The sequence below is a fragment of the Pezoporus wallicus genome, unplaced genomic scaffold (assembly GCF_028554395.1).
Source record: "Pezoporus wallicus isolate ANWC-B61680 ecotype Strahan unplaced genomic scaffold, APGP_CSIRO_Pwel_v1 contig_608, whole genome shotgun sequence".
Classification (NCBI taxonomy): Eukaryota; Metazoa; Chordata; class Aves; order Psittaciformes; family Psittacidae; genus Pezoporus; species Pezoporus wallicus.
In genome coordinates, this window is record NW_026639059.1 from 610,545 (window position 1) to 636,890 (window position 26,346).

The window sequence follows — 26,346 nt, forward strand, 5'->3', positions numbered from 1 at the left end:
GCAGTGTATGTAGGTATTTCACAAGATTGTATCATGAGAAGCTGATGATCTCTCGAGACTAATAAGGTATGTCAGCTCTTGCAATGTGCCATTAGTCATTCTACAAACGAATTCCTGTTAATCCACAACATTTTAAAAATCTCAACAAAGATTTTCAGACTCTTCCCATCTCTTTTCACTGCAGACTGTTACTGAGCAATACTGTTAGACAGAAAAGCAATATGAACTAAGAATGTGTCAGTAAGTTCAATAGATGTCATTTTTGATCCATAGAAGTCATCATTTTTTTACATGAAATGACCTGATTTCTTATATGCTTCCTTTTTGCTAGATTGCCGTCATCGTTCTTAAACAGAAACAAAAGGAACAGAATCAAAACAGCCATGTTTAAGACTTGTTCTTGCTATATCTGGAAATGTTTGGGTTCATGTGATATTAAAACAGCTTAAGAGATGTTATCATTAGAGAAAGGATTACACAGTAGATAAAGCATTTTTTTTTATTATAAGTGTATGCAAATTATTGCTATATTTACAGCATTGATTTGTAAATTCTTTCCCATTAATTACCATAGAACTGAACAACTCCACCAAATCTTTTTTTCCTACGGAATATTTGAAGTTAAAAGAAAATTTTCAAAAATCAAATTCTGCAAAATGGCCTCTACCAAGCTGCAAGAAAGCCTTCAGAGTTTTTGAAGGTAAGTTTTTTAATTTTTCCTTAAACTTCACTCAGTCTTGAGTATAATATTTGAAAATAAGTCTCTAGCTAATACATGCCATAGGAAATCAAAGATGGATGATTATTAAGGTAGAGCTGAGCTAAATTCTCCTGGGTAACTTATACACAGTGCTCTGAATCTGAGGATAAACTGTAAATTCTGAAAAGGCAATTGGTGTGTGTATGTACCTTTTTATTTATTAAATCTTTGATTTTTTGTACAGTATCAGAATAATTGTAGTTTTCTGTTTGGGAAAAATTGTGTGTGCATAGTGGTATAAAGAATATTACTCAATTACTCTGGAAAGAAAAAGTTCTGAGTGGAGTCAGTAGAGATGTAAAAAAAAAAAAAAAAAAATTAGGATAACTTTTCCATGAAAGAAGTCATATAAAAAAGCTGGAATAACATCGCATGCATTATTATGTATTGTTTGCTTCATATATGAAGAGGAGTAAAGGCTGTGGGTGTTTTAGCTTTGTTTTCTGCTTAATTATATGAAGAAATCTTAGTCCTCTTTTGCTACTTTTAACACTTAAACATTTTCATGGTTATTAACTAGTTGTTAACTGAAAAAGATTTAAGTTAGATCACTGAAATATGGGATTCACTGTATACTCCATTTTCCCTGTTTTCAGTCTAACGGTCTTTCTTCACCAGGCCTCATCTATGTTTACTTATAAAGTTACTTTCTGTTGTGCTGAGCCTTCCTAGCAAATACATTTTTCCTGTTAGTTAGAACAATACAGATTGCTCCTAAAAGTAAGTGCAAAGAATAAAACAGGACATCCTTTTTATATTACTTTTGTGAGTCTACCCAGGCCTTTCTAGAGGTAAAATTTCGTAAATTCTAGTCCTCCACTTACAAAATTGTGTCACACAAGGGGATGATTTGATACTGAAAATAACAAGAAATGCTCTTAACTATCAAAAAATAGCAGACTTGAGAAGTTTGAGGACTGACCATCTTTGGTATTACTCAGAGGAGAAGCTGTTGGCAGGAGAACATGAGTATTTCTTTTCTCTAAGGCAGTTAATGTAATGTGGATGTTGATGCTAATGTAATACATTATGTATGTGACATAGTTCATGTATGTTCCATAGTGTCATATCAATTATATCTTTCATAAATATAAAAAGCTACCATGCCAAGCCTTCTTCAAAGCATAAATAATTAAAAATAGAGATCATAGAGGTTTAGTGTTGTGCTGTATGAAAACTGGGCATATCATTCCACCACAGTAATTCTTAGTGTTGGATTTATGTGTCTCCAAAGGATATCCTGTAAGTCCCACACCAAATGAGAGCATGACTACATCTAGTTAATAGGAAACCTGAACCACATAGCTGTCTGAAACATTGTCTTTGCCTTCTTAAATACAAGGGTCACTGCCATATCCCTCTCTTCTGACTTTTTATTTGAATAAAAACTACTGCAGTGTTTATGTCAGTTCAAAACACAAATGTATAATATTTTCTCCTGGGCTGCTTTTTTTGGCTTACAGCTGCACTATGTTTGGCAGCATCTAAAATTCCATATTTGATATGGAATTCCATATTTAATATTCCATATTTGGTTTTCTTAACTGTCTCAGGAGGCTCCCAGGGATACACAGACATAGAAGACTGAGCATACAGGCACCAAAAGACTTCTGACAACATAATAGATGCCTTTCACAAATACAACCCCTAATATCAGTAAGACCAGTAGGGCAAAAGAGGCTACTTAGGTTAATTTTTGTTTAATTACAAAAGTAATAACCAAATAAGATGTTAGAGTTGCAGAATGGGAAGAAGAACATAGTGGCATGCATGAGAAGAGTAACGGGAGTGAAAGTGGCCCTGTTAGAAATGCATATGCTCTTTTGTCTAGTTCATATGCAGCAGATTCAGTGGCCACTGAAAATCTGGCAGCTCTTTTCAAACTTTGTATTGCTCCATTTTTCCATATGACAAAACTTCTTCTGTAATAGTATTTTTATAATCTGTACATAAAAATGGTGAACTTTGAAGAGTAAACCACTCATTAGAGATACTAGGCCTGACAAAATGAGACCTCAGCTGACTGTTGAGAAGCCTAGATTGAGTGTATTTGTCAGTTGTAAAATTTAAAAAGTCTAATTTAGACTTTCTGAACATTGCAGGACCACTAGGTAAAATCAGATGTCTTTTCTTTTTCCTTACATTTTTCATGAACTGATTCTCTGAGCCAGATTTTGTAATCAATATGTGAGTCTTCTTTGATATGAGAATTTGAATGAGGAATGTAAAAGTGTCCAGTAACTAAAAAAAAAACAAAACAAACTATATGAGATAAACTTACTACATTAGTTGCTGGTTTGAGTATTTGTAATCGTACGGTAGAAATAACATCTCAAATAATGGTTTCCTTAAACAAATTTAAAAATAAACAAATAATGTCATTTGAATAGAATAGTTAAATAGCAGATGTGCTTTATTAGATTCTATTACCGTATAGTTATAGTTTAATAACGTTGTATAAATAGAGCCTTTTCATGCCATTAAATTAGAGTTACATTCTATGAACACTGTACAGTTACAGAAGGTTCGCAAACTAAGAGTAAATCTCCAAAAATAATATGATACAGGATATGTGGCCTAAAAGAAGTGATAAAGATATTTAAATTGAAAATATGATACGTAATTTGATAGTGACTTTGGTGTCATGAAGTACAAAATTAAAAAGCAGACCAAGACAGTACACTGGGCCTGAGAGAGTTATTTCAAATGCTTTTGCATAGATCTGATGTAGAAATACATTGAAGAGACCAGAGACACAGGATGCAGTATTCAAGATAGTGATGCTAATGTCGTAAAAGGGTGCTGGCTGCCTGCATTTTGAGAAAGCTTGTGAGGTATGCCTGAATATAAGTATGCAGCTAGGTGTTCAGAAAGAGAGAGGGATCATGAAACCTTGGAGTTACAGGCCTTGATATCTAATTCAAGATGTAGGTATTCCTAAGCTAATAGGAAATTCCCTCCAACTGGTTTTATGCTAATGTTTTTATTTAAAATGCAATGACTACATTGAAAGTGGGAAAGCCTATTTAGAAATAATTTGTTTTAAAGGCTTAATCTAGAAAACATTCCCCTAGTGTTGCATACAATGAAGTCTGTACTAGTTCTTTACTGATCTCATCTCTGTAGTGGCTTAATAAAAAGCTGTTGATTTCTGCATCAGTCAAGGATTGCAAGATAGTGTTTTCAACACCTGCTAGTACCAGTGGAAATTCCCACTACCTCAGTAGGTTGCATCTACCATGTCCTTTTATCTAATCATTCTTAATAGAAAGGGGCGCTCCATTTCCTAAATGTTGGGTTGTTTGAAGAAATGTTATAAAAGCCTTTAATAACACTTGTTAATACATTTTTATATCTGTCTTTAAAATTGAGGTACAACACTTTAAAATCTGCTTTATTCAAGATTCTTGTTATCATGATTTCAGTTAGATAGGCAATAAAGGAAAGATGTTAACATCTGTGAAAATTTACAGCTACAGCATTACATCAGCTATGTTTTAAGTTCATAGTTCTCTGTTTAAAAAAATGATTATACTGGATTTCAAGTTTCTGATGATGTGACCTATCAAGAAAAGAAACAAAATAGGTGTTACTGAAAATAGCAGGTGCAGCATTCATTTTAGCTCTAAAGTGTGATGCTGGACTATAAGAAGTCTCTCAGAATAATCCTTGTATCAAGCTATTTTTTCCCCGAGTCCATCCTTCCTTACTGCACTTTTTTCTTTCTGTTAATTTCCTTACTTCCTCATTTCTGTAAGTTGCTTGTTGCTTTGACATACTACTCAAGACTTCAGCTGTGGGACCATGCAATGCTTCTTCACCAGAAGGCTTTCATTTTTTAGCCAGATCCATCAGATTTTACAGTATAGCTTGTGGAATCACAAAAAACTAATCTGCACACATGCATTTCTCACAAGATGCATTTACAGTCTAGAGTCTTCACAGTAAGTGAATTTTCTGCCTCAAGGAGACACACATTACTCAGAAACGTTGTCTTTGAGCATCTCTTATGCTTATAGTACACTAAAACTGAAAACACAGAATCTAAGTACTGCTGGTTGAGTGTGTCTTAGGTCAACTGCACTGATGGCAACTTTGTCATTTTGCTATTTTGTCAGCACTTGTACCCATTTTCCTTGCCCACCAGTCCTTTCAGCTCCAACAGGTCACTGGTAAAAAACACAAGACTGATTTCTTGATTCAGAGGCCCCTTCTGTCCCCTGGTGCAGCTGTGCTCCAGCTGTCCTTCAGTCCTTCATTTCTGCACCTCACCAAGCAGAAGTGAATCTGAAAGAAAAATGAAATAAAATAGAAGGGGAACTTTAAGGTACAAAGGTCAGCGCCACAGATGTGTCTTAAGCTTCAGCCCTAACAGCACTGCCACTTTTTGTCCCTGCTGTTTTGCCAGCAGTGTTCTACAAATTATTGTGTATCAATAGCCTTGTGTCTTGGGTTCGTCTGTAACAGTTATTTTTCTTCTTCTTAGCAGCTGGTGCAGGACACCTTGTTTATCTTTTAAGCTATTTTGCAGAGGCAGCTTTAGAGACTTCTTCAGACCCACAGTCCCATTGGAAAGGATATTTTATAGCCTTTTCCAAGTCCTGAAGACCACATCCAGGGCTAGGCTGTGTAGGAGAATGATGCAACTCACTCTTACAAATCATGGCTGCTCAGTCATCACTATTGGTTCATCAGTGCATTGAAGGGAACCAAATTCTAGCTAATCTGATTGTGTCATCAGGATTGTTTGTTTCCATCTAACCATGATATTAGAAGACAGTTGTACCAGGAATATTGATAGCTATAATTATGCAAACAAGGATTGTGATAGAATGGCTATGTCAAAAAAGCATACTGTATCATTTCCGCATTTATTTCTCAACATGGCCTTAAATGAATATTGGACTGACATCCTTAGTTCTACTTAGGGAGCCAAGTGTTCATACTGGCTTGAAAAGCAAATTAAGAACATTAGAGACCTCTTACAAAGCCGTGGTCCAACAGCTGTACCGGAGGGACTCAAATGAACTTGAAGGGGAATTAGAGGTATCATCCTTTTCACCTTGCAGCTTACAAATTCCTCAAGACTTTTAAGAAGGTTCTTTTCTGAAGATGCTTGAGAAAACATAGCTGTGTTCATGATAAGAGATAAAGTCCGATCATCCATTAATAGCTAGTTAAAAGATACCAAACAAAGGATGGAAATAAGTGATTCATTTTTCTCACTGGAGAGACATTAGAAGTCTAGTCCTAGATGGATATATGGTACAGTTTGTACTATCCAGCATATTTGTTACTAGAAATGGAGGACATAACATTTGCTTACATTACTGAAATATTTGGGAAAATAAAAATGAAAGCCAGGTTCAAGCAGTAGCAGAAGACTGAGTGATCTTTAGCAATGTTTACATTAGTTTTGTTTCATAGAAAAAGGAGGTAGTAAACTGGATGGGTACAAAGAAGATAAATAAGAACGTAATTTTTAAATTACTTCCAGTTGAATAATATGTAAATAAACTAGAATGCTTCAGCCAAAACAAGAGATGACGAAAGAGGAGTGATAATAGAGGTAATTAAAATCATGAGAGTCATGGCAGAAATGAATGGGCTGTTGTTATTCAATGTCTTATAGTAAAAGAACTAGAGGACAGTAAATAAAATTATCATTAACCCAGAGCATGGCTTCAAATAGTGGCAGTTTCTTGGGAGAAAGTGGAGTAAAGAGTATTAAAATCAATAATACCACACCTGCCTGTGAAGATTCTTGAGCTGCAAGTCCCTGGGAACTGAGAGAGAATACCAGGGAGGTATTGCAATATGCTTGGTCTGTTCTTATGTTCTTTCCTCATCACTCACCAATTTGTCAGTTTGACCTTGTCAGGAAAAGAATGAGAGTGTAAGTAAACCTTTAGCCTACCCTTACTATGCCTATTGTTATGAGATATCCTACAATTTTATGGCAATGGTGTCTTCTATTACAGTTTTAACTTAGGCGGTGTAAAAGGTATGCATTTATCAAGTAAGGTTATATAAATATTTATTATTTACCCTCTAAAGACAACTGAGAATAATACATAATCGTAGTTATACCACTGTGGGTAAACTGAATTGCTAGATTTTTGAAGTGGTAGTCTTTCATCACAGCATCCGTTTAGAGCATAAAATATCTCTTTATCATTATTTTTCATGTTTTGTGTAAGATTCTGCTGAGACTATTTCAGGTTACGACAGGTATCTTTGAGCAAGTGGAAGCAAAGATGCCTTCTGTCTTCATCACTGGCAGGAGTTAGCAAGTATCTTTCTATACACTTCTAGTGGAAGTGAGGAATAATCCTTGCCAGCTCTGAAAATAGAATGGCAAAAAGATTGTGGCCACTGAGCACTGGTAAGTAAAATTGGTTGTATTCCTAATTAGCTGTGAACTAATTATGTTCAGTAAGGATATTAGCAGACGTGCTTCCCTAGCATACTCCTCCACTCCACTTAGCACTGAAATGCACTGCGTAGGAGAGCAGCTTGTACTGAAGTAGCCCTAAAGAGTCAGTTTTACTGGTGTGAACACGTCGTTACTTGGAAGTTCAGTTTGCGTGGTGTTTAGTCCTTTGATTTGATGCCTCATAGAAATCCCATTTGCTATAAGAATAACAAATAATTCTTGGCTAAGAATGAATTGTAAAGATATCATTTGGCTTCATCACTATAGATGAGTTAATAGAGAAGTAAGTAGGACAAATGTGTATATTGTTTCAGAGGCCTACCATGCCTATGATTTCTGTTTCATACATCTCTACCTGCAGCACAGGGACCCACACCATTCCAAAATTTGGATATGAACACAAGTTCAGTTTGATCCTAAAGCATTTATTGGGTAGAAAACTCCTAAGATAATCAAGAAGCATATGGTAGTTGCATAGCATAATTATAAAAAGTGAGGCAACATTTTGGGGGCAATGTAGAGTTTTGGAAACCCCTAAAAGTGGAAAAAAAACCTGGAATTTTAATTTGATGGACAAAAGATGAAGCATGAAAGTACTCAAGATGACATGTGAGAATAGTAAGCAAGAAAAGGTAATAGTATTTTTATTAGATCAGAGCCATATTAAGTATACCTGCTCAAAGAAACAAGAGATGAGCAAAGAGCAAAGTCTAGAGACCTTTGGTGACTATCTTAGGTGAGTAGGTAAAGGTGGATGTTTGAAATGGCGTCACAAAAAGTTAGAGTTAACCACCATAACACATTTGATGAAGGATTAAAGGAAGGATTTTTTAACAGTTCATAAACTTACTTTTTAAAATTTAAATAACTTCTTTCTTGATAGCCTTTGAAGTAACTTTACTTTGGGAAAATTTATCTTTAATTTTCAGTTGAACATATATGAAGGCTTTTCAGACAGCTTTTTCTGTAAAACCTTGGTCAGCACCCCAAACACTGCACCAGCAAATTTTCAGTTCAGAAAAAAGGTGCCAGCTTGCTCAAGACATAGTCTTGCACTTCGTATTTTTTTGTTCCTGGGAGGAATTAATATTTCTTTTGTTTGCTCAGATGAGAAGTAGGGTTGGCATTCACTAAAGCTGAATGTGAATTTGTTCGAGGACAATGGCATGACTCCAAGATAGGTCATTCACCAGTTTCTCTGGGGGAATTAAGGGAGGCATGTTGCCAGACAGCTCAACTTGCAAATAAACCAAATGCTTTGTGTATTCGTATATGAAAATGGTACACACAGCCTTCTCTTACAGAGTGGTGTGGTGGGGCCCTGAAATGTCCATCCTGTCTATTGCCCCTAACCTTTTCTGTCAGACAGACCCTGATTTAATACAAGTAGAGACAATTCATAAATTTATTTTTAAGAAAGTATTTACATTACTGTTATCTTACAGTTTTCCACTAAAACTGGCTTAAAAGATTAAAGCTTTAAACACTGAAGAACTTACAGACAGCAGTGTATAGCATAACTCTGCAAAGTTTTATTAAATAACCTTTAGTGTTAATATTATTTTTTAGCAAAATATAGCAAACTTGCAAGCCAAGAAATACATTATCTAGAGCAAATTGAACAGTATGCCAAGTAGCATTCACATTAGAGACATCAGTACGAGATCCTTTTTAATTCTATTTCGTACTTATTCGGTCATTTTGAGCTATTGTATTAAGCCTACCTATAATATCAGTAGATTTTGCCTCTCCTTACTTTATACAGTAGCAGTCCAAATAAATGAAGCCTGAAGAGATTAAGTGTTTAGGGAGGAGTTATAGGGAAGACTGAAACTAGAGGGCAGTGATGCCATTACAGCAATGATGCAAAAAGTTAGATGCTCTTATGAGGATAACTTAGCAAGAGTTGGTGACAGCTTAAATGTAGTATTTGATCATCTGGAAAGATAAAATATGTAAAGAAAACATAAACTTGCAACATGATTTTTAGAAATGTTCAGTGATTAAAAGTAACAACAGAAGAGGTTGTTGATGGTGAATAGAGACCATTAGATTTACTGAAGAGACAGAAGAAGAGACATGGAAAATAGATAAAAATTAGTAAGAAAATTCACAGAGTGAAAATATTCTTAATACTTTTTAAAATTTGTTTTTCCTGTAAACTATTGATGCCCGTACCATGGAAATCAGATTCTTTAGGTTGATGCTTGAGATTCTCTCATTCTTGTTGTCTGCACTATCATAGCAAGGAGTGAAGTTGTCCAAAGGTTAAATTCACTGTTACGATAGAGTTTATCTACTCTTTATGTGAACAAAAGTGATTACAGATCCCCATCTTAAGAAAAATATATGAAAATTGCTGTAACTATAATATGTATGTCATCAATATACAAATTAACTTACCTTTAAAATTAAAGAAAGCTACTTACAGTCTAGAACGTATGAAAACTGTACATTTAGATCCATTACATGATCTTACATGGAGACCATGAAGCTTCATTTCCTGTTGCAAATAGAACAAGGGGTGATGGTTTTAAACTAAAAGAGGGGAGATTCAAGCTGGATGTGAGAAAGAATTTTTTACAATGAGCATGGTAAAACACTGGAACAGGTTGCCCAGAGAGGTGGTGGATGCACCATCCCTGGAGACATTCAAGGCCAGGCTGGATGTGGATCTGGGCAACTTGATCTAGTTGAAGATGTCCCTGGTAATTGCAGGGGGAGGGGGGGGGGGGTTTGGACTAACTGACGTTTGAGGGTCCCTTCCAACCCAAACTACTCTATGATTCTATGATACCAGCAGCAAAACTCTATGGATCACAGTCACAACAGGTATGGTGAAAGAGAGGTCAGTTAAAGAAGCCAATGTTTTATTTATTCACAGAGCTAGTTTGCACCCTGAAAAACAAAGACACACATTTCAATTGCTGTATGTTATTTTTGTATCATCTGTATATTTTTTTATTTCATTACTCTTCATTGAATTTTGAAGTAAAGTGGTTTTAAAGTAAGAAAGAGAGTAGGTTTTGCTATAACTCATTTTTTACAGCTGTAATATGGTGTCCTGCCTGTTTTGTACTTCGTGTGTTATGGTTTAGTGGAGAAAAGAAAAAACAGACAAATAATTCACTTGGGTTACTTAAAAAAATAAATAAATCTGCTTGCAGACTGGCTTCATGGCTTCCACAGATGAAAGACATTTACATTGTGAAATGTGAGATTGTTTATTCCTGGTTTACTATGTATCCCAGCACGTAAACTAGCCAATTAGCTTGTATTTGTGACTATTGATAATTATAGAATAATCATCACAGATGTTTGGACAGAGTATGTTTTCTAAACTCATTTAGCCTTCCCACAGTCCTCTTGCTTCTTGATTCTTCCAGGGAAATAAACATCCCAAGACAGAAAACACAAGTTTTTCTAGTTTTGTTTTGAATTTATGATAGGGAGTGGGCACAAGTGATCATTGAATATTGCTCATAAAATTGGTAATAAATTTCATATTTAATAAATGAAAATGTTAGTTATACAAAATGCTCAATGTAAAATGCATATGCTGGTGTTAGTATTTTGTCATTCATTTTTAAAGCTTTTTGTTGTTTTCTTTTCAAATAATGTGAGTCGTTGATAGTTTATAGAATCATAGAATCATAGGATGGTTTGAGTTGGAAGCAAACTTAAAGATCACTAGTTCCAAACCCCTCTGCTATGGGCAGGGACACCTTCCATTAGACCAGGTTGCGCAAAGCCCCGTCCGAGCTGGCCTTGAACCCTTCTAGGAATGGCGCAGCCACAGCCTCTCTGAGCAGCCTGTTCCAGTGTCTCACCACCCTTCCAGCAAAGAATTTCTTCCAAATGAGTAATCTCTTTCAGTGTAAAACCATTCCCCCTTGTCCTATCTCTACAAGCCCTTTCCAGAATTCTTGTAGGCTCACTTAAGGTACTGGAAGCTGTCTAAGGTCTCCCCTGAGCCTTCTGTTCTCCAGACTGAACAAGTCCAACTCTCTCAGCCTGTATTCGTAGGAGAGGTGCTCCAGCCCTCGGAGCATCTTCTTGGCATCCTCTGCACTTGTGCAAGGAGCTCCATGTACTTCTGTGTTGGGGCCACAGAGCTGGACACAGTGATCCAGGTGGGGTCTCATGAGAGCAGGGCAGAGGGGCAGGATCACCTCCTTCAACCTGCTGGTCAGACTTCCTTTGATGAAGCCCACAGTACAGTTGGTTTCTGGGTTGCAAGTGAACAGCGATGGTTCACGCTGAGCTTCTTGTAACTCAGTATCTCCAAGTCCTTCCTCTGAGGACTGCCTTAAATACAGTCTCTGCCCAGCCTGTAGTTGTACTTGTGATTGTCCTGACACAGGTGTAGGACCTTGCACTTCACTTCGTTTAACTTTGTGAGGTTTGCACAGGCCCACCTCTCAAGCATGTCAGGGTCCCTCTGAATGACATCCCTTCTCTCCAACATATCAACTGAATCACACAGCTTGGTGTCATCAGCAAACTTGCTGAGGGCGCAGTCATTCCCACTGTCCATGTTGCTGACAAGATGTTGAGCAAGAGCAGTCCCACCACCGCCCCCTGAGGAGCATCAGTCATCACCAATATCCATTTGAATGTCAAGCCATTCACTTAAATATCAAGCTGTTCACTTGAATGAAGAACTCTCTGAGTGCAACCATCAAGCCAATTCCTTATCTGCCAAGTGTTCCCTCCATCAAATCAATGTCTCTCCAGTTTAGAGACACGGATGTCATGTGAGACAAATACCTTGCACAAGCCCAAATATGGTATCAGTCGCTCTTCCCTTATCCACCAATGTCATGACCCCTTCAAAGAAAGCCACCAAATTTGTTAGGCACAATTTGCCCTTAGTGTTGTCTGTCACCAGCCACCTCCTTATTGCCTCTGTGCCTTCACATAAGTTTCCAGGAGGACCTGACCTGTGATCTTGCAGATACTGAGGTGAGACTGCCTGGCCTGTAGTTCCCCAGCCTTCCTTTTTTTCCCTTTTAAAAAAGAGGGTTATGTTTCCCCTTTTCCAGTCAGTGGGGACTTCACCAGACTGCCATGACTTCTCAAATATGATAGATAATGACATCCACCAGTTCCCTCAGGAGTGATGGATGCATCTGTTCAGCCCCCATGGGCTTGTGCACCTTCAGGTTCCTTAGATGGTCTCAAATCTAACCTGCTATAAGAGGTGGTTCTTCATTCTCCCAGTCCCTGTCCTTGTCTTCTGTGACTTGGGCAGTATGGCTAGAGCTCCTGCTGATGAAGACATGCAAAAAACTTCAATTATAAATAATCTGTACAGAAATCCAATGAGCCGTACTTGAAAAATATCACATCTTCATTTCCTGCCCAGAGTAAAATTGTCAAATCTTCTTGTCAAGTGTAAATATTGTAATTGTGATTGAAAGAAATTTGGTTTATTTCACAAAGAAAATAGTGAATATAAAAATGGTTTTAGATAAGATTATGTCCAGTTTAAGTACATTTTACATCTAGCTGTTCTACAGCCCAACTGCTAGTATGAAAGTAGGACATGGATTCTGGGGTGGAAAAGGAATGGAGAGAGATTTAGGCCACCATATAAGTTTAGTCAAGTATGGATGTAGTGTGCCGGCAGCCAGCGGGAGCCCACGGTGAAATCAGAAGGGCAAGAGCAGAGAAATATTCAAAGAGCAGGATAAGTGAGAGGAAAGTAGAAAGGAGTAGGATAGCAAGGAAGTTTTGGTAAGATGATTGGACTTCACAGTGAGAAAAGCCTTGAAAGGTGATGTTAGAAGCTTTAGCATAGGAAATCTGGAGGTTCTGGTGTGCATTCTGGGGCAAAAGGAGTTTGGAATTTGAGGGCTTTCTCTAGGAAAAAAATGAGATTTTGACTTCTGAAACAGTAAGGGTGTAGAGCTGATGTAGGTGTAGAGCTGATGTATCTGAGGCAGGAGGGCAGAGAGGTTCAAGCTTTTCATGTGGGAGCAGGAGAAATGCTAAAACTCTAGACCTGAGAAGGATGGTGATTGGCTTCAGTGGCCTTGTTTTGGGGAAGGAACTGGATGCTCTGCAGACTTAGGTTTGGTGGAGGGCTTGAGGCTGAGTTAGAGCTTTGGACATGAAATCAGGAGTCAACGGGACATGCTTGCAGGCATTCACACAGGCTAAGTGCCATCATCCCATAAACATCTCTAGCAATACATGCTTTTGTCTTTTTTTGGAAATACAGATCTCACAGCTAATTTTAACTAGGAAATCTTGTAATTTAGCTATTAGCATAACCAGAACGTGATGCCGCATGATGAGCATATGGGAGAAGGCTGGTGTTTAAGCAAGAAGTTTTGGGGTGATACCTTATTTGTGAAAGCATTATAAAAACAATGTATCCTTGAAAAAAGTACATCATGCTGTGAAAATTTGACCCATTTCTCCATACCATCATCAGGTCTGCGGATGACAGCAAAGTGGAGGACTAGTTGGTAGACTTAGTGGCAGGGCTACTAGTCAGAGATCAAGACAGGTTGGAGAAATGTGCTAAAACAGTAAAGAAGGTGTTTCAATACATAAAAGTCCCTTTCAGCAGCATGCATAAACAGACCAAGGTAAAGGATGGAAAATGATATAAAAGACTATCTAGCAAATGACATTGAATTGTTGTTGGAATCCCACAAGAGTCTGCGTAGGTCAGAACATTCATATGTGTTTTGAAAAAGTGATACATACACAGCTTGATGAAGTTTATTGGCGATACTGAATTATTCAGTTCACTGATTATAGTAAATATGAACTTGCCAGCTGACAGTTCTTTTGATCAGCAGCCTCAAGGAGATAAGAGAATCCACTTTCATCAGGCCTGCAAAGGACAATAAATTGAATGACAGGTTGATAAACTTAGCAGCAGTTGTCACTTATAGAAACTTAGGCAGGCCAGAGAAATGTGCTGAAAGGAACCTTGTGAAATTCAACAAGGGCAGTGCCAAGTCCTACACCTGGGAAGGAAGAGGCCCTGGCAATGAGACAGCCTGGGCACTGACAGCCTGGGGAGCAGCTCTGTGGAAAGGACCTGAACATCCTGATGGAGAGCAAGCTGCACGTGAAGTGGCAGCGTGTCCTGGCAGCAAAGGCAGCCAACAGCATCCTGGACTTTATGAACAGGAGCATGACGTATGAATAGCAGTAGATGAGGAAAATTTTCATCCACTGCTACTCAGCAGACAACTAAAATACTGCAATTTTGCCCTTTCCCCCTCCTCCCCTCCACCCTAATACAGGAAAGGTGTCAGTAAATTGGGTAAATTGAAGCAGGTTTAAATTGAGTAAATTTATGAAGGTTTAGTAAATGGACATCAGGATGCTCAGGGTCTTGGAGCACCTAACCTATGAGGAGAGGCAGAGGGAACTGGCTTGTTCAGTCGGGAGAAGGGTAGGCTTTGGGGAGGATCTCCAGGCAGCCTTACCACATGTATAAGGAGACCGCCAAAAGGAGAGACCAGCTATTCACAATGGTGTGTGGCAGGAGGATGAGAGATAATGGATATGAGAGGTTCAGGCTCAAAGTAAGAAAAACGCTCTCACTGTGAGGGCAGTCAAGTGGTGGAGCAGATGCCCACAGAGGCTATGCAATCTTCACAATACATAATATTGACTATGACGAGCTGTAAATGTAGCTACTGCCACTTAGGAAAAGAGGTCTGGGTAATGCTGTGATTAGTTTTCTGAAAGCATTCAATGCACAGCCAAAAGGTAAGCAGGAATTATTAGGATCATAGCAAAATGGAAAACATTATGTCATTGTCTAGATTTGTGGTGATACCACATCTCCAATTTTGAATATAATTTTCATTACATCATCTCAGAGAAGGATAAAGCAGGGTAAAGGATAATGTGGAAAAGATGATCTGAAGTATGGAAGCTTTTCCGTACAAAGGAAATTTACAAGTTTTTTCTTTGAAAAGGATATTGCAGAAAACAGCTGAAAGAGGTCTGTAAAATTATGAATGGCATAAAGATGTTTTATGAAAGATTGTTGGCTATCTCTCAGAGGCATTCTTGCATTAGCAGTTATATCAGCCATTGTAGATAGGGCAAAGGAATTGGTGCTGAGGGCCAGATGCCCACATTTGGATTTTAGAGAACAAGGGCAAGTGAACTTCAAGTCCCAAGGGCTGAATGCCCATTAGTGGTTGAAGTGTATTACTGGAATGTATAAGAGCTCTTGGAGCTTATCTTCTGGTTTAGTTTCCCCTGAAAGAAAATAATTTTTTTTGTTCTAAGACTTCTCCACCAAAGGACACAAAGCTCAGCCAGTGGAGGCAATGAGATCTGGTTCAGAAGCGTGCAGAGTCACATGTATGGAAAGAAAATCTTATCAATGCCTTTTTAAGACACTGTTCTGAGCAGAGATTCCAAATCACTAGTATCCTAAGTTGATGGTTGCTGCAAGCGCACATATGGGAAGGCGTCAGCCTGTCCTTGCCTTTTTTCTTGTCTTTCAGTAGCTCTCTCTGTTACAGCTCGTAATCAGAAAGAAGAGACTGTGTCAAAATGACCTTGGTACATCTTAATTACCTAAGAACACTTGTTTTAGCATAATTTAATTTTACATGAGCACTTACAATGTAAATGGTTGTTATAGCTTGCATATTATTCATTTGGGCACATTTTTACAGTAAAATTTTCCATCTCTGATATTCCTTAGCAAAATAGCAAAATGAGGTCAGTCCATTTACAATATTGGGAGAATATCTTTGATTGTTTGTACTTTTATTTTGAGTATTGCTAGTACCTCAGCAGGAGGTTGCTGAAACTTTGGCAGGGACGCATATAACAGATGTGCCTGTTGATGCTTTGGTGAAAATCCTTTTTGATTTGCATGCTTTGGTGGGTATAAAAGTGTGACTTGAACACAACATTGCTTTTGTTATCTAGTAACAAGTTTCCACTAACAGCCTGCCAGACTGCTGGCACTGTGCATGCATATTCATGTGATTGGAGTGGAAGTTCTTGCTCAGAATATAGCGACATAGCCATGCACAAAAAAGTTTAGTAACATTTGTTTTAACAAATACATGCCCATGTAGAAAGCATTTAGGGACTGTGTTCATCAAATGAGATAGGGTTTCTTTTTAAAAAAGGAGTAAATATATTAGAAGTAATTTGAAGCTCCCTCAGCTCTTCTGTTTCATAGTGCAAACCACTATTCCATGTTTTGAGGAACTCTACAACTCTTAGTTGTTATCCACAGATGGCTAGAATCACATGTAAAGACATGGCTTATTTCCACTCTAGCTGGAGAGAGAGAGACATTTGGAGGTATTTTTCATGTCAGAATTTATTAAAGATGGTAGTCGCAGTATGGACCATAGAGTCTGCAGTAATATTTATGTATGATCATACAGGGTTTCTAAATCTGATACTTGGTTTCAGTACTGTACAAAAGTTTGGTAATATACTTCAGTTCTTCTTTTTGTTAGCCTCTGTTGAGTCCTGGAATTCAGTTCACATAATAATTCTACTGTTGACATTTTCAGCTGAAGCTTAATCAATTTACAGATGGTAAAAAAGACACTATTTCAGCCACAGAATATAAATATATATGTAGTAGCTTTACTCACACTCAGGGAAGCCACAGGGATTACATATGGTATAGTAAGCAGTTGCTGACTGTATAAATACCTTTAATACAGCACCAACAATATTTCTGTGGCTTTCTGTATGAAGAGCAATTAGAGAATAGCTGGTTTCCTAAACTGAAAATGCTCTTCTTCAGTGTATAATAATTACATTACAGAGTCTAATCTGTCATAAACTCAGTGCAGGTTTGCTTAAGGTGAGTTGCAGATATACAAATCAGGGGTAATACTTGCCCAAATCCTCTAGAAGGCGACGACTAACAAGTTAAAACTAATGTAGCTACATGTTTCCATAATTCTCTGATTATCCCTTTTGATCCAAAAGCAGCCTCTAGCATTTTGTTTTATATCTACATTAAGTATAGAAATAAATAAAAAGAAAGCACAGATAGCAATATTGACGCAGACCCCCCAGAGAGTATAATATACACTAATATTCATTCATGTGTAAAAGGCACAGTTAATGACACGCATTAGTATCATTCATATCATAAAACGTAATGCCACTTGCAAATTAAATTTAAAAAATAGAACGTAATAAATAAATCTAGGTTTCTAATTCATAATAATGCTTTAAAAGTGTTAGAAAAGAAATTAAGAAAAATAACAGGTTTGAAATTGATGTAAGTTTTGAAATTAGCATTTTTGAAGTAAATTCAGTCTTGGCAGGGTTAACTTTTTTTTTTTATCAGTCTCATTGCTTTTATACAGAATTTTATCTTCCAGTTTGTTTTTTGTCAGGTTTCCAAAGACGTTCAGATACTGTAACAAGGAGGCATTTCCCACATGCTGCTCACAGAATGGACTACATGGACTTCGAGGATGATAGCCGTGTATGGCGGTTTGATATGGACATGGTGATAATCTACATTTATTCAGTCAACTGGGTAATAGGATTTATTGTTTTCTGTTTTCTTTGTTATTTCTTTTTCCCTTTTAGTCTGTAATAATCACAGCTATGGAAAAAAGCAGTCATGTGAACCACAATAATGTGAATAGAAAAAACTTGAAGAAGGCAAATGCTTGATACTGCATTTTTGTCATTCAGAACTGTAATAGACTGCATCAAGTATTCTGTGAGGCTATTTGATACTTGTGCTATGTGTGACAAAGTACTTGAGTTTGGTTGCAAGTATAATGTGAATTCTAGATAGTACTTAATTTAGTGGGAGTTTTGCCTCAATTTTGGTGGAAACAGGGTTTACCCCTAATGTATAAAAGAATTACTCTGTAGAAATATGGAATACTGTTCTTAGGGGGATTCTGTCTACTGCAAAAGAATATGATCCATAGAGTCATTTTGGGGTTTGACTTTATGTTGACACACTTTGCTCGCTCATCGATGCTTCAATTCCTCATACATCAAAGCAATAAATATGCTTCCCATTTATAGTCAGATCTTTAGGGAGCAGGGAATTATAAGCAGTGCTGGACCATGCATTAACAGACATTTATGACAGCTATTTCAATAGCCCAGATCCTGACGATTGATAGACCTGTCAGCACTCTACTGTGGAAATATGCTGTACTCAGTGCCTGCAATTTTGAGCCTATTAACCAAAAAAGAAGTGATTCTGCACATTGTACTGACAGTTTATATTTCAGCAAATGGCAATCAGAAGGAATCAAACAACCCCAAGTCCTACACATTAAAGGGACCATTTTTGTGCAGGTTTCCAGAGTAGCACTGCACCTTTTCTTACCCATCCAGATGAATGTGTGTGGATCCAGCAAGACAGCTAATGGAGGACAAGCAGCAGGCCTCCTGGCTATGATGATGTGAGGCACTAACCCAGTAAATATTGGAGAAAGGAGCGTTCTCCAGTGTAAGAGATCAGTACCATTATTGAATTGCTGTAACTATTTGGGGATACTCTCAAGTGTGGGCTCACCAGGACTATGCATCTCCAGGGAGATCACATAAGAGGACACAGTATTTATTTGCACCTTTCATGTGAAACAATTCTAAAGCACTTTATAGTTACTCTATATAGAGATTGCTGAGATACAGTAACAAACTGCAGCCAGATCAGCAATCATTCTATACTTGCTGCTTTACACAGTATTTCAAATGAAAGTGAAAGAGCATCTATTAAATGATAAAAAGGACATTAGAAACTATTGTGGGAATAAGGTGCTAAAACATAGTACTAGAGGCTTACTTTTCAGGAAGGTACAAGGCTATTTTTATTTCTAAGGGCATGACCCTACAAAGTACAATGTGGTTTCATCTTGAAAAGCATGTGAGTATATGTATGTATCTGGTATGAGGATTTGTGTGGGAGACCTGTGGTTTTTCAGTAGGTGGTGTACTCCCCTGTTCTAGCAGAGAACAAGGAGAAATGTGTTGTGGAAGGTGCCATCTGCCAAATGTGATGGAATGAATTTGGGGATTTTATTAAGCATGTACTTATGCTTCTTTACTGGAGCAAGGCCAATATGGTCAATCTCTTATAGGCTATAAAGGGATTAGGACCAGCAACTTTTCACTTAACCTGAAAAACAGCAGTAAATCAGCTACTAATATTTAGTTTTACTACAGGCTGCATAAAATAATCTCTTTGAGAATATATGTATCAAATTAAAAATTACAAGTCTAACTATGCTAATTAGACTAAATAATTCTTGGCATCTTTTTAAATATGTGTGAATTTACAGATATATAACAATTGAAATTCACCATCACCACATAGTCATGTTTGTGACAGTAATGCATTTTCTGTAATTACAGTATTATCTAGTTACTTTGTCTCTATCTAAAGATGATTGTCTCTATTACTGGTGGCATTAGGCATAACATTTTAAAAGCTTTAAGATTGCATTAGAGCATTCGGTGATTTTCCCTCTATGTTGATACAAACAAGTCTTTTAAAAGCTAGGGGTTTTAGGTCATAGGCTAATGTTTGCTTCATGCATATGTGTAGGTTTGTATGCTGAAATATTATCAATAATTTTAAACACCTTTCTTATATATGCCAGGACTGGGATTTTAACTGCAGTTTTCATTTGTCTCTCTAATTTTATGAATTTACTGCTCCTGTCTCAGCAAAGAGAAGGACTGATTCACCTGTTAAGTTGAAATTGCTTCTACCTTTGATATCAGAAAATGCTAAAATAAAAATAAAAACGTCATGAAAAATTAATTTAGCTGACATAGTCTGAAATTCCAGTAACAATGTAATTTAAAATTATTTAACCAGGATGTCTGATAAAACAGTATCCTTCAGTAAAATATTCTAAAATATATTGAGACATAAGAAACATAATATAGGTACTAACTAATTAGATAAGAGTTACTCAAATAATTTTTAACAGCACATTACTATGGTTTTATTTTGAAAAAGGCAACAAAGGAGAGTAAAAAGTCCAATGTAATATTGGCCCCTTTTGTACAGGAAGAATTGATGACACAGTGGCTACATTTTCCTAAATTTAATAGGTGTGACAATTTTGTATGGCATTTCTAACTCTGTAACTCTGCTTTCTTCAAAGCCTAAACAATAAACTGTTACTTGGACTATATTGTTTTATTTTATATTGATTTTCCAAGAGATAATTAATTTTAAAAGATTACAAATGTACATAATGAAGACTTGCAACTCTGGGAGACAACCTCCATGGGAAAAAAAAAGCATAGAGTGGGTTGTACTTTTTTTTTCTTTATTGCTTTTTTGAGATACATACTTTTGTAAAAATACAGTAACAATTTGAAGGCTTAGATCTGTTTTTTCTTGAAGTCTGCCTGTAATATACTGTCAGTATCTGTGGGAACAAGAGCAGATCTTTTGTAAGCAATTTTCTGGTTAAATTGATCCTGCTCTGATCTGCTTGTCTTTCTTATCTACAATACTATTAAAATGTTTGCAATAAAATTTGAGTTGTTTGTAGTATTTTGCAGTCATTTCACTAGATTTTGTGTGGTGGAATTAAGCTTTAATATTTTTTTCAATCAGTGCCTTGTTTGTTACCCTGTGTGTTCTTTACCTGCTTGGGGTGCAGCTACGGTTTGCTGAATTTTTTACTACTGTGATTAACTCTTTTCATACTAGCGGCCTTTCATTTGTTTCAGTACTTCCCAGGAAACAGTCAGCTTCTGTCAGAAATCATCTAAAGTCTGGGTTTTGTAGAGGTAAACGTTTGAATTCAAATTTCCAAAAACACTTCCTAATTTTGGGTGCCTCTATTTGCATTCCCAGCATGAAGCCTTCCTTCTAGAGGGGCCTGATGCAGAACTGAAAATCAACTTTCTCCAAAATAGTTCTTTAGGACTTCTTATGTTGGGAACCAAAGGATGATAGAAGTTAAATACACCTGCTTATGATGGACTTCAGCAGTGATCCAAATCTGAGCAGAATCTATAAGAACCATAATTGTAAGGTTCTAGATTAACCCTAAAATGTAATATTTAATTTAGGATATTTAGCTTTTTGCTTGATTATATTTTTACACAGTGATTTCTTATTTTTAAAAAATACAGTGTTCCTAAAAAAAAGGCTGAAGTATGCATATTTCATATTTTGGTTCTCTAAAATCTATAGGACAGACTTCATCTGTGATATGCACTGGAGAAAATGTGCTGAATAAACTGAAAAATCTAATCTGAGGAATGTTTTTGGGCAGGTCAGCAGATTGACACTGTAGAACAAAAATCTCAGGGATCACTTCTCAAGGAAAAGCTGTCAGCGGGCCAGAGTTAAGTACAAAACATGTGGCTTTATCTTGCCGTTTGAATGCTACACAGGACACTTTCTACTTACTTGGATACACAGCCTCCACTGGCACTTCAGCATCAGCTTTTATCCTCTACACCCAGGTGGCCCATACAAGTCATTGGAAGTTATCCAGAGGATCTGATGGCAGACATTGATTTTCCTTTTTTTCTTTATTAAAACATTCCTGAATATTGACAGTTTTATCCAGTTTTTTTGATTGAATTGTGACTGCTGAACTCTACCCAAGGGAGACAAGATGATGTGCTATTATTTTTCATTACTTTTTGCCCTTTGGGACTGATCTTCCATTTCAGTCAGTTGATGCACTGAGACATGTATGACATACTACCCTGAAACTCTGAACAGGATTTTTTCAAAATTCAAATATATCTGTAAGCACTTCCTTTAATATTGTAGCAGCAGTCAGTATCCTGTGTGCACTTAACTAAGTAGGTTTTGAGTTGGAAAGATATTCTAGACTCAGTACTACAGCATATCCTAACCCAATACTCCTCAGGCATTCGTCAGCAATGTTGCCTTACATCAACAACATTATTAATGTCTGTTCTACTATATAAAATTTGGAAAGACTCCTTCAGCTTCATGTCCTCAACATCTCAGTACTAATTAACAAGTGAAATAAAACTGTTCCCATGATTTCTAGCTTCATGTTATACAAGTGATACGTATCACGATGATACTGTATTGGTGATGGCTTGTTTGAAGTTAGTTTCATTTTAGGATGAAAAAGCTGCATTAACTATATTTGGGATTTTTACTAGATATAATTGATAATAATGTATTCCATTTTCCATCAAACATTTTCAACATTCAGTTGAAATATTTCTACATTTCCAGAAATGCATTAAAATGTAATCAGGCAATCACTTAAAATATACTCCACATGTAATCTTTTATCCTCAAACAAGACGATGAAACAGAAAAAATAAATGCAACCAATAAAAAGATTATGGTAAGTCATTTGATACTGATACAGCATTAAAAATTCATTATTTAAAATAATTTTTACTGTCATTAAAAAAAGTATTAAAATGCTAATTATGTAATGTACTCCAGTGTTTCTGAGATGGTCAATGAAATTCACACTGAGTAGAAGGGAAGTCTTATGTAGCCTTTCTGTATTATCTGTATAAAATGGAAAATGCTAGCTATTTACATAAAAATCTAGATTACCATCCTGTTCAATGAAAAGTGAAAAATGATACTTTAAGGAATCCTATGTAATCCAAATCTCCCTAACATAATCTGCGGTTTGGGGGTATTAACTCTTCTTATAATTAGGTTGCTACCCAAGGAATATTGTTTAGACTTGCAATCAAAGTGTGAAAATAACTGAAATGCACAAAACTCTGTCCTAAATCCATGCAGATTATAAATCCTTGGGGAGGTACATAAATCCAGAACTCATTGCCAGTCATAGCATGGCATCTGATAGTGCCTGAAAGATAACACGTTCCAATTAGAAACATATGAGGAAAGAATGTGTTTGCCTTGCAGATGGCTCTAGCTAGCTAATGTATGCATTTCAGCTGTCAGAAGTTAAACTAGTTCTAAAATAATTTGAATTAGACTTCAGGGAAGGAAGAATATGCTAATTTTCTTTTATATCTTTCCAAGCAGAGAATGTTTGCAAAAAGTTAATGTACAGGCAATTTATAGACCTGTCTTGTTCTATCTTAAAGAACCGGACCCCTCTTTTTATCTTTTTAAGGAATTCTGAATTAAATGAACATAGGAGTTAATAATTAGCTATATGGTTGTGGATTTTTCCAATGTATATAGTGCAGTTTTACTTGAACAGCAATTACATGACCTACAAAATTATCTGATAGTTTTGTATTATACTCACCTAGGAATTAAGGCTCCGAAACTCATTTTTATTTGTCATCTGGATTGTCACTTGAATTCTAAACTACAAAAAAAGACATGATGGAATTAAATTACCATGCTACGCTGGTAGTTTTCTTTAATTCTGCTTAAGATGGGAATATAGTGTAATGATAATAATAGCATAAAGTCAAGATACCCCTTCTTTGCCTATCTATTATTCCTAAAATGCCTTATTTCAGTGTGATTTACAGGTCAAATTCTCATCATTTTTGATTTCTAAAGCCTAGTTCTTCAGAACTTCCATTTTCCATGCAGATTCTAGTAGCAGCAATGCTCAATGTGAAAAGCACTTAGAGCTTTTTAAGTGAAAGGCACTTTTAAAGGAACAAGATGACATCTAAATGCAAGTACTACAGGTTATCCAACAGGTTAGTGCATGTTTTGGCAACAGTAACTATATTATCATTATTACCATAATTTAAATCAAATGACAGCCAAATTGCACATGCATGTCTTGCATAGATGCTAACAATTCTTCACTGATTTAAAGAAAAAAAAAAATGAAGCTGGTTTAGCATGTACTGCTTCACAGGAAGTTTAATATTAGACATTTTTCAGCATTTGTGTGTGACACACTGATCAAAAGGAGATTTCTGGAACTAGTCTCCAAGTACTGCTTACCTAAGTACCATGAGCAGGAGAAGGGGAAAATGTCTAAACCTTTAAGTAGTGCAGATAGCAAATTGGTTCAGGCAACAAAATATAAAACACAATGTAATTTATTAACATTTATCTGAGTCTTTTTACTTACAGGAAAGATGAGTTTATTTAACATCTAAGCTTTTTAACAAATATAGTTAAACCAATCCAGTAGTTATTGCACAAACCTGAGTCAAGATCATCAGTGATCAGCAATGTGATCACAGCAGTCATTCAACATTTTTTGTACAAAAGGATGCTGCTAAAGACTGTTGAACTCTCTCTCTGAAAAACACTATAAGCATATTTCAGCATTATTTTGTAAAAACAGCACAAATGTAATAGATGACTGAAAAAAAAAAATGTATCGAAATGACTGACATTTTAGCCAGTAATAATGAAGGACTTGGAGGAGAAAATGTCAAGTTGTAGAAAAGAGAGTCTTCCAAACAGGTAAGGTTGAAGTTCTGAGGCAGCAATGAAAGTTGTCCACCAGCCTCTTGTTTATAACCTGGCGTTACAGACAAATCCATTCTCTCACTAGGCCTTTTTCTGTACCCACTGCAACAGCCATGCTACACCTGAAATTGCCGTGCTCTGCTCCCCTTGTAGTGCAGGAATCCTCACACAGACTAGAGCCAGCACGGTTGGCTGCATGCACTACCACTTGGCATGAGAAGTCATACAGATGGCAGGAAGCATGGTCAGATGACACTGCGAACTGCCCATACACTGCTGGAACAGGCTCTTGGTGACTGTTAAAAACATGGAAAATGAGTGACTGCACCTCTCCAAATATTTCTTCTGGATTCCTAGGAAGGAACTGTAATGTAGAATGAATTAGGCCTATATTCTCCAAAGGCCCTGAAGACCTAAGACCCCTTAGAACAACAGTATCTGTTACGTATAATGATACATGTGCTTATCACTGATCATGGTAGTTTTTTTCTACAGATCAGTTACCAGAGTGCTTCCAGGAAAAGGGTTTAAACATATGATCCTAGAACCAAAATTCCCCTTGTTGATAGCAACTGCCCTAAGGACTGGGTGATAACATAGGCATGTGAGAGGGCAACACTTTACTGTCAAGTGAAATAAGGCTACTATATTACAGTTGGACTTAATGATCTTAAACATCTTATCCAACCTAAATGAGTCTATGATTGTATCTGAAGTTGCACACATTATTAAGTGCAGAAGATGGAGTTTCTAAGTTTCTGTTTCACGGAAACTGAATCTTCAAGTTGCATGCTTTAGCTGGGGGTACATGGGTGAAGGGGAAAAGGGGCAAATGCTGGTCTTGGATACACCTTTTATGTTTTAGTTTTTCTCCCAGTCACTATATGACATTCTGAATCCCATTACCTTGCACTTAGCCTTTTCTAGATAGAGGGAATTCTATTCAGTTTCAAATTTCAGTTCCCTTGGTAAGTGTCTAACTTGAAAATTTGTTAGAGTAAATCCAGAGGAGGCTACAAAGGTGCTCAGAGGGCTGGAGATCCTCTCTTAGGAGCACAGGCTAAGAAAGCTGGACTTGTTCAGCCTGAAGAGAAGGCTCCTGGGAGCCTTAGAGCAGCTTCCAGTGCCTAAAGGGGGTCTACAAGAAATCTAGAGAGGGACCTCTTGAAAGGATATGTAGGGACAGGACAAGGGGCAATGACTTTAAACTGGGAGAGGGTAGGTTTAGTTTATATATTAGGAAGAAATTCACTAATGTGACGGTGGTGAGGCACTGGCACAAGTTGCCCAGGGGAGCTGTGACTGCCCCATCCCTGGCAGTGTTCAAGGCCAGGTTTTCCCTGGCTTCAAGCAATCTGGTCTAGTGGAAGGTGTCCCTGTCCATGGTGGGGAGGTTGCAACTAGGTGATGCTTGAGGTCCCTTCCAACCAAAATGTTCTATGATTCTATGATCTATGATGTATTGGAATAAATGTTTTCCCTTTCTATGTTAATTTATACTGTTTATCTAAGCATACACCTGCAGTCATTACTGTGACTTAAGTATTATTATGAGCGTGCTAGTTATTTTTTATTGGAAACCAGCAGATTTCTCATTTACTTTTATATTGGTAAATATATTGCTAATTTAATATTATAAAAAAATGTATACATACTACTACTTTCAAGTAGTGCAATCAATAATACCTATGGAAGAATAGGAAAAATTGATTAATAAAGCCATTAGCAGAAGTCAGTTACTAAATAACTGAACATTTGTTTCTCAAGTTTTTAAACACCTTTTACAAAAACAAGTATGTT

At 36.8% G+C, this 26,346-nt stretch overlaps 1 protein-coding gene and 1 long non-coding RNA gene across 4 annotated transcripts in view; one reads left to right on the top strand and one right to left on the bottom strand.

Annotated features, from left to right (window-relative positions):
- The window catches only part of RNF180 (ring finger protein 180), a 69,794-nt gene extending 51,503 nt beyond the window's left edge, over positions 1-18,291 (top strand). For both annotated transcript variants that reach the window (XM_057413567.1, XM_057413568.1), the window contains exons 6-7: positions 575-700; positions 17,567-18,291. In XM_057413567.1, the coding sequence (XP_057269550.1) occupies positions 575-700; positions 17,567-17,772 (332 nt within the window). In that variant the 3' untranslated portion in view covers positions 17,773-18,291. The remainder of the gene's footprint in view (positions 1-574; positions 701-17,566) is intronic.
- On the bottom strand, positions 4,948-24,800 carry LOC130601473 (uncharacterized). Of its 2 annotated transcripts, none has more exons than XR_008972683.1 (4): positions 24,669-24,800; positions 24,276-24,382; positions 23,408-23,470; positions 4,948-5,047 (listed from the first exon to the last, which is right to left on the bottom strand). It is a non-coding gene; the product is annotated as an uncharacterized LOC130601473 (long non-coding RNA). The 2 variants fall into 2 exon arrangements; XR_008972684.1 differs by lacking the exon at positions 4,948-5,047 and adding an exon at positions 22,844-22,996.
- Positions 24,801-26,346: the final 1,546 nt, after the last annotated feature.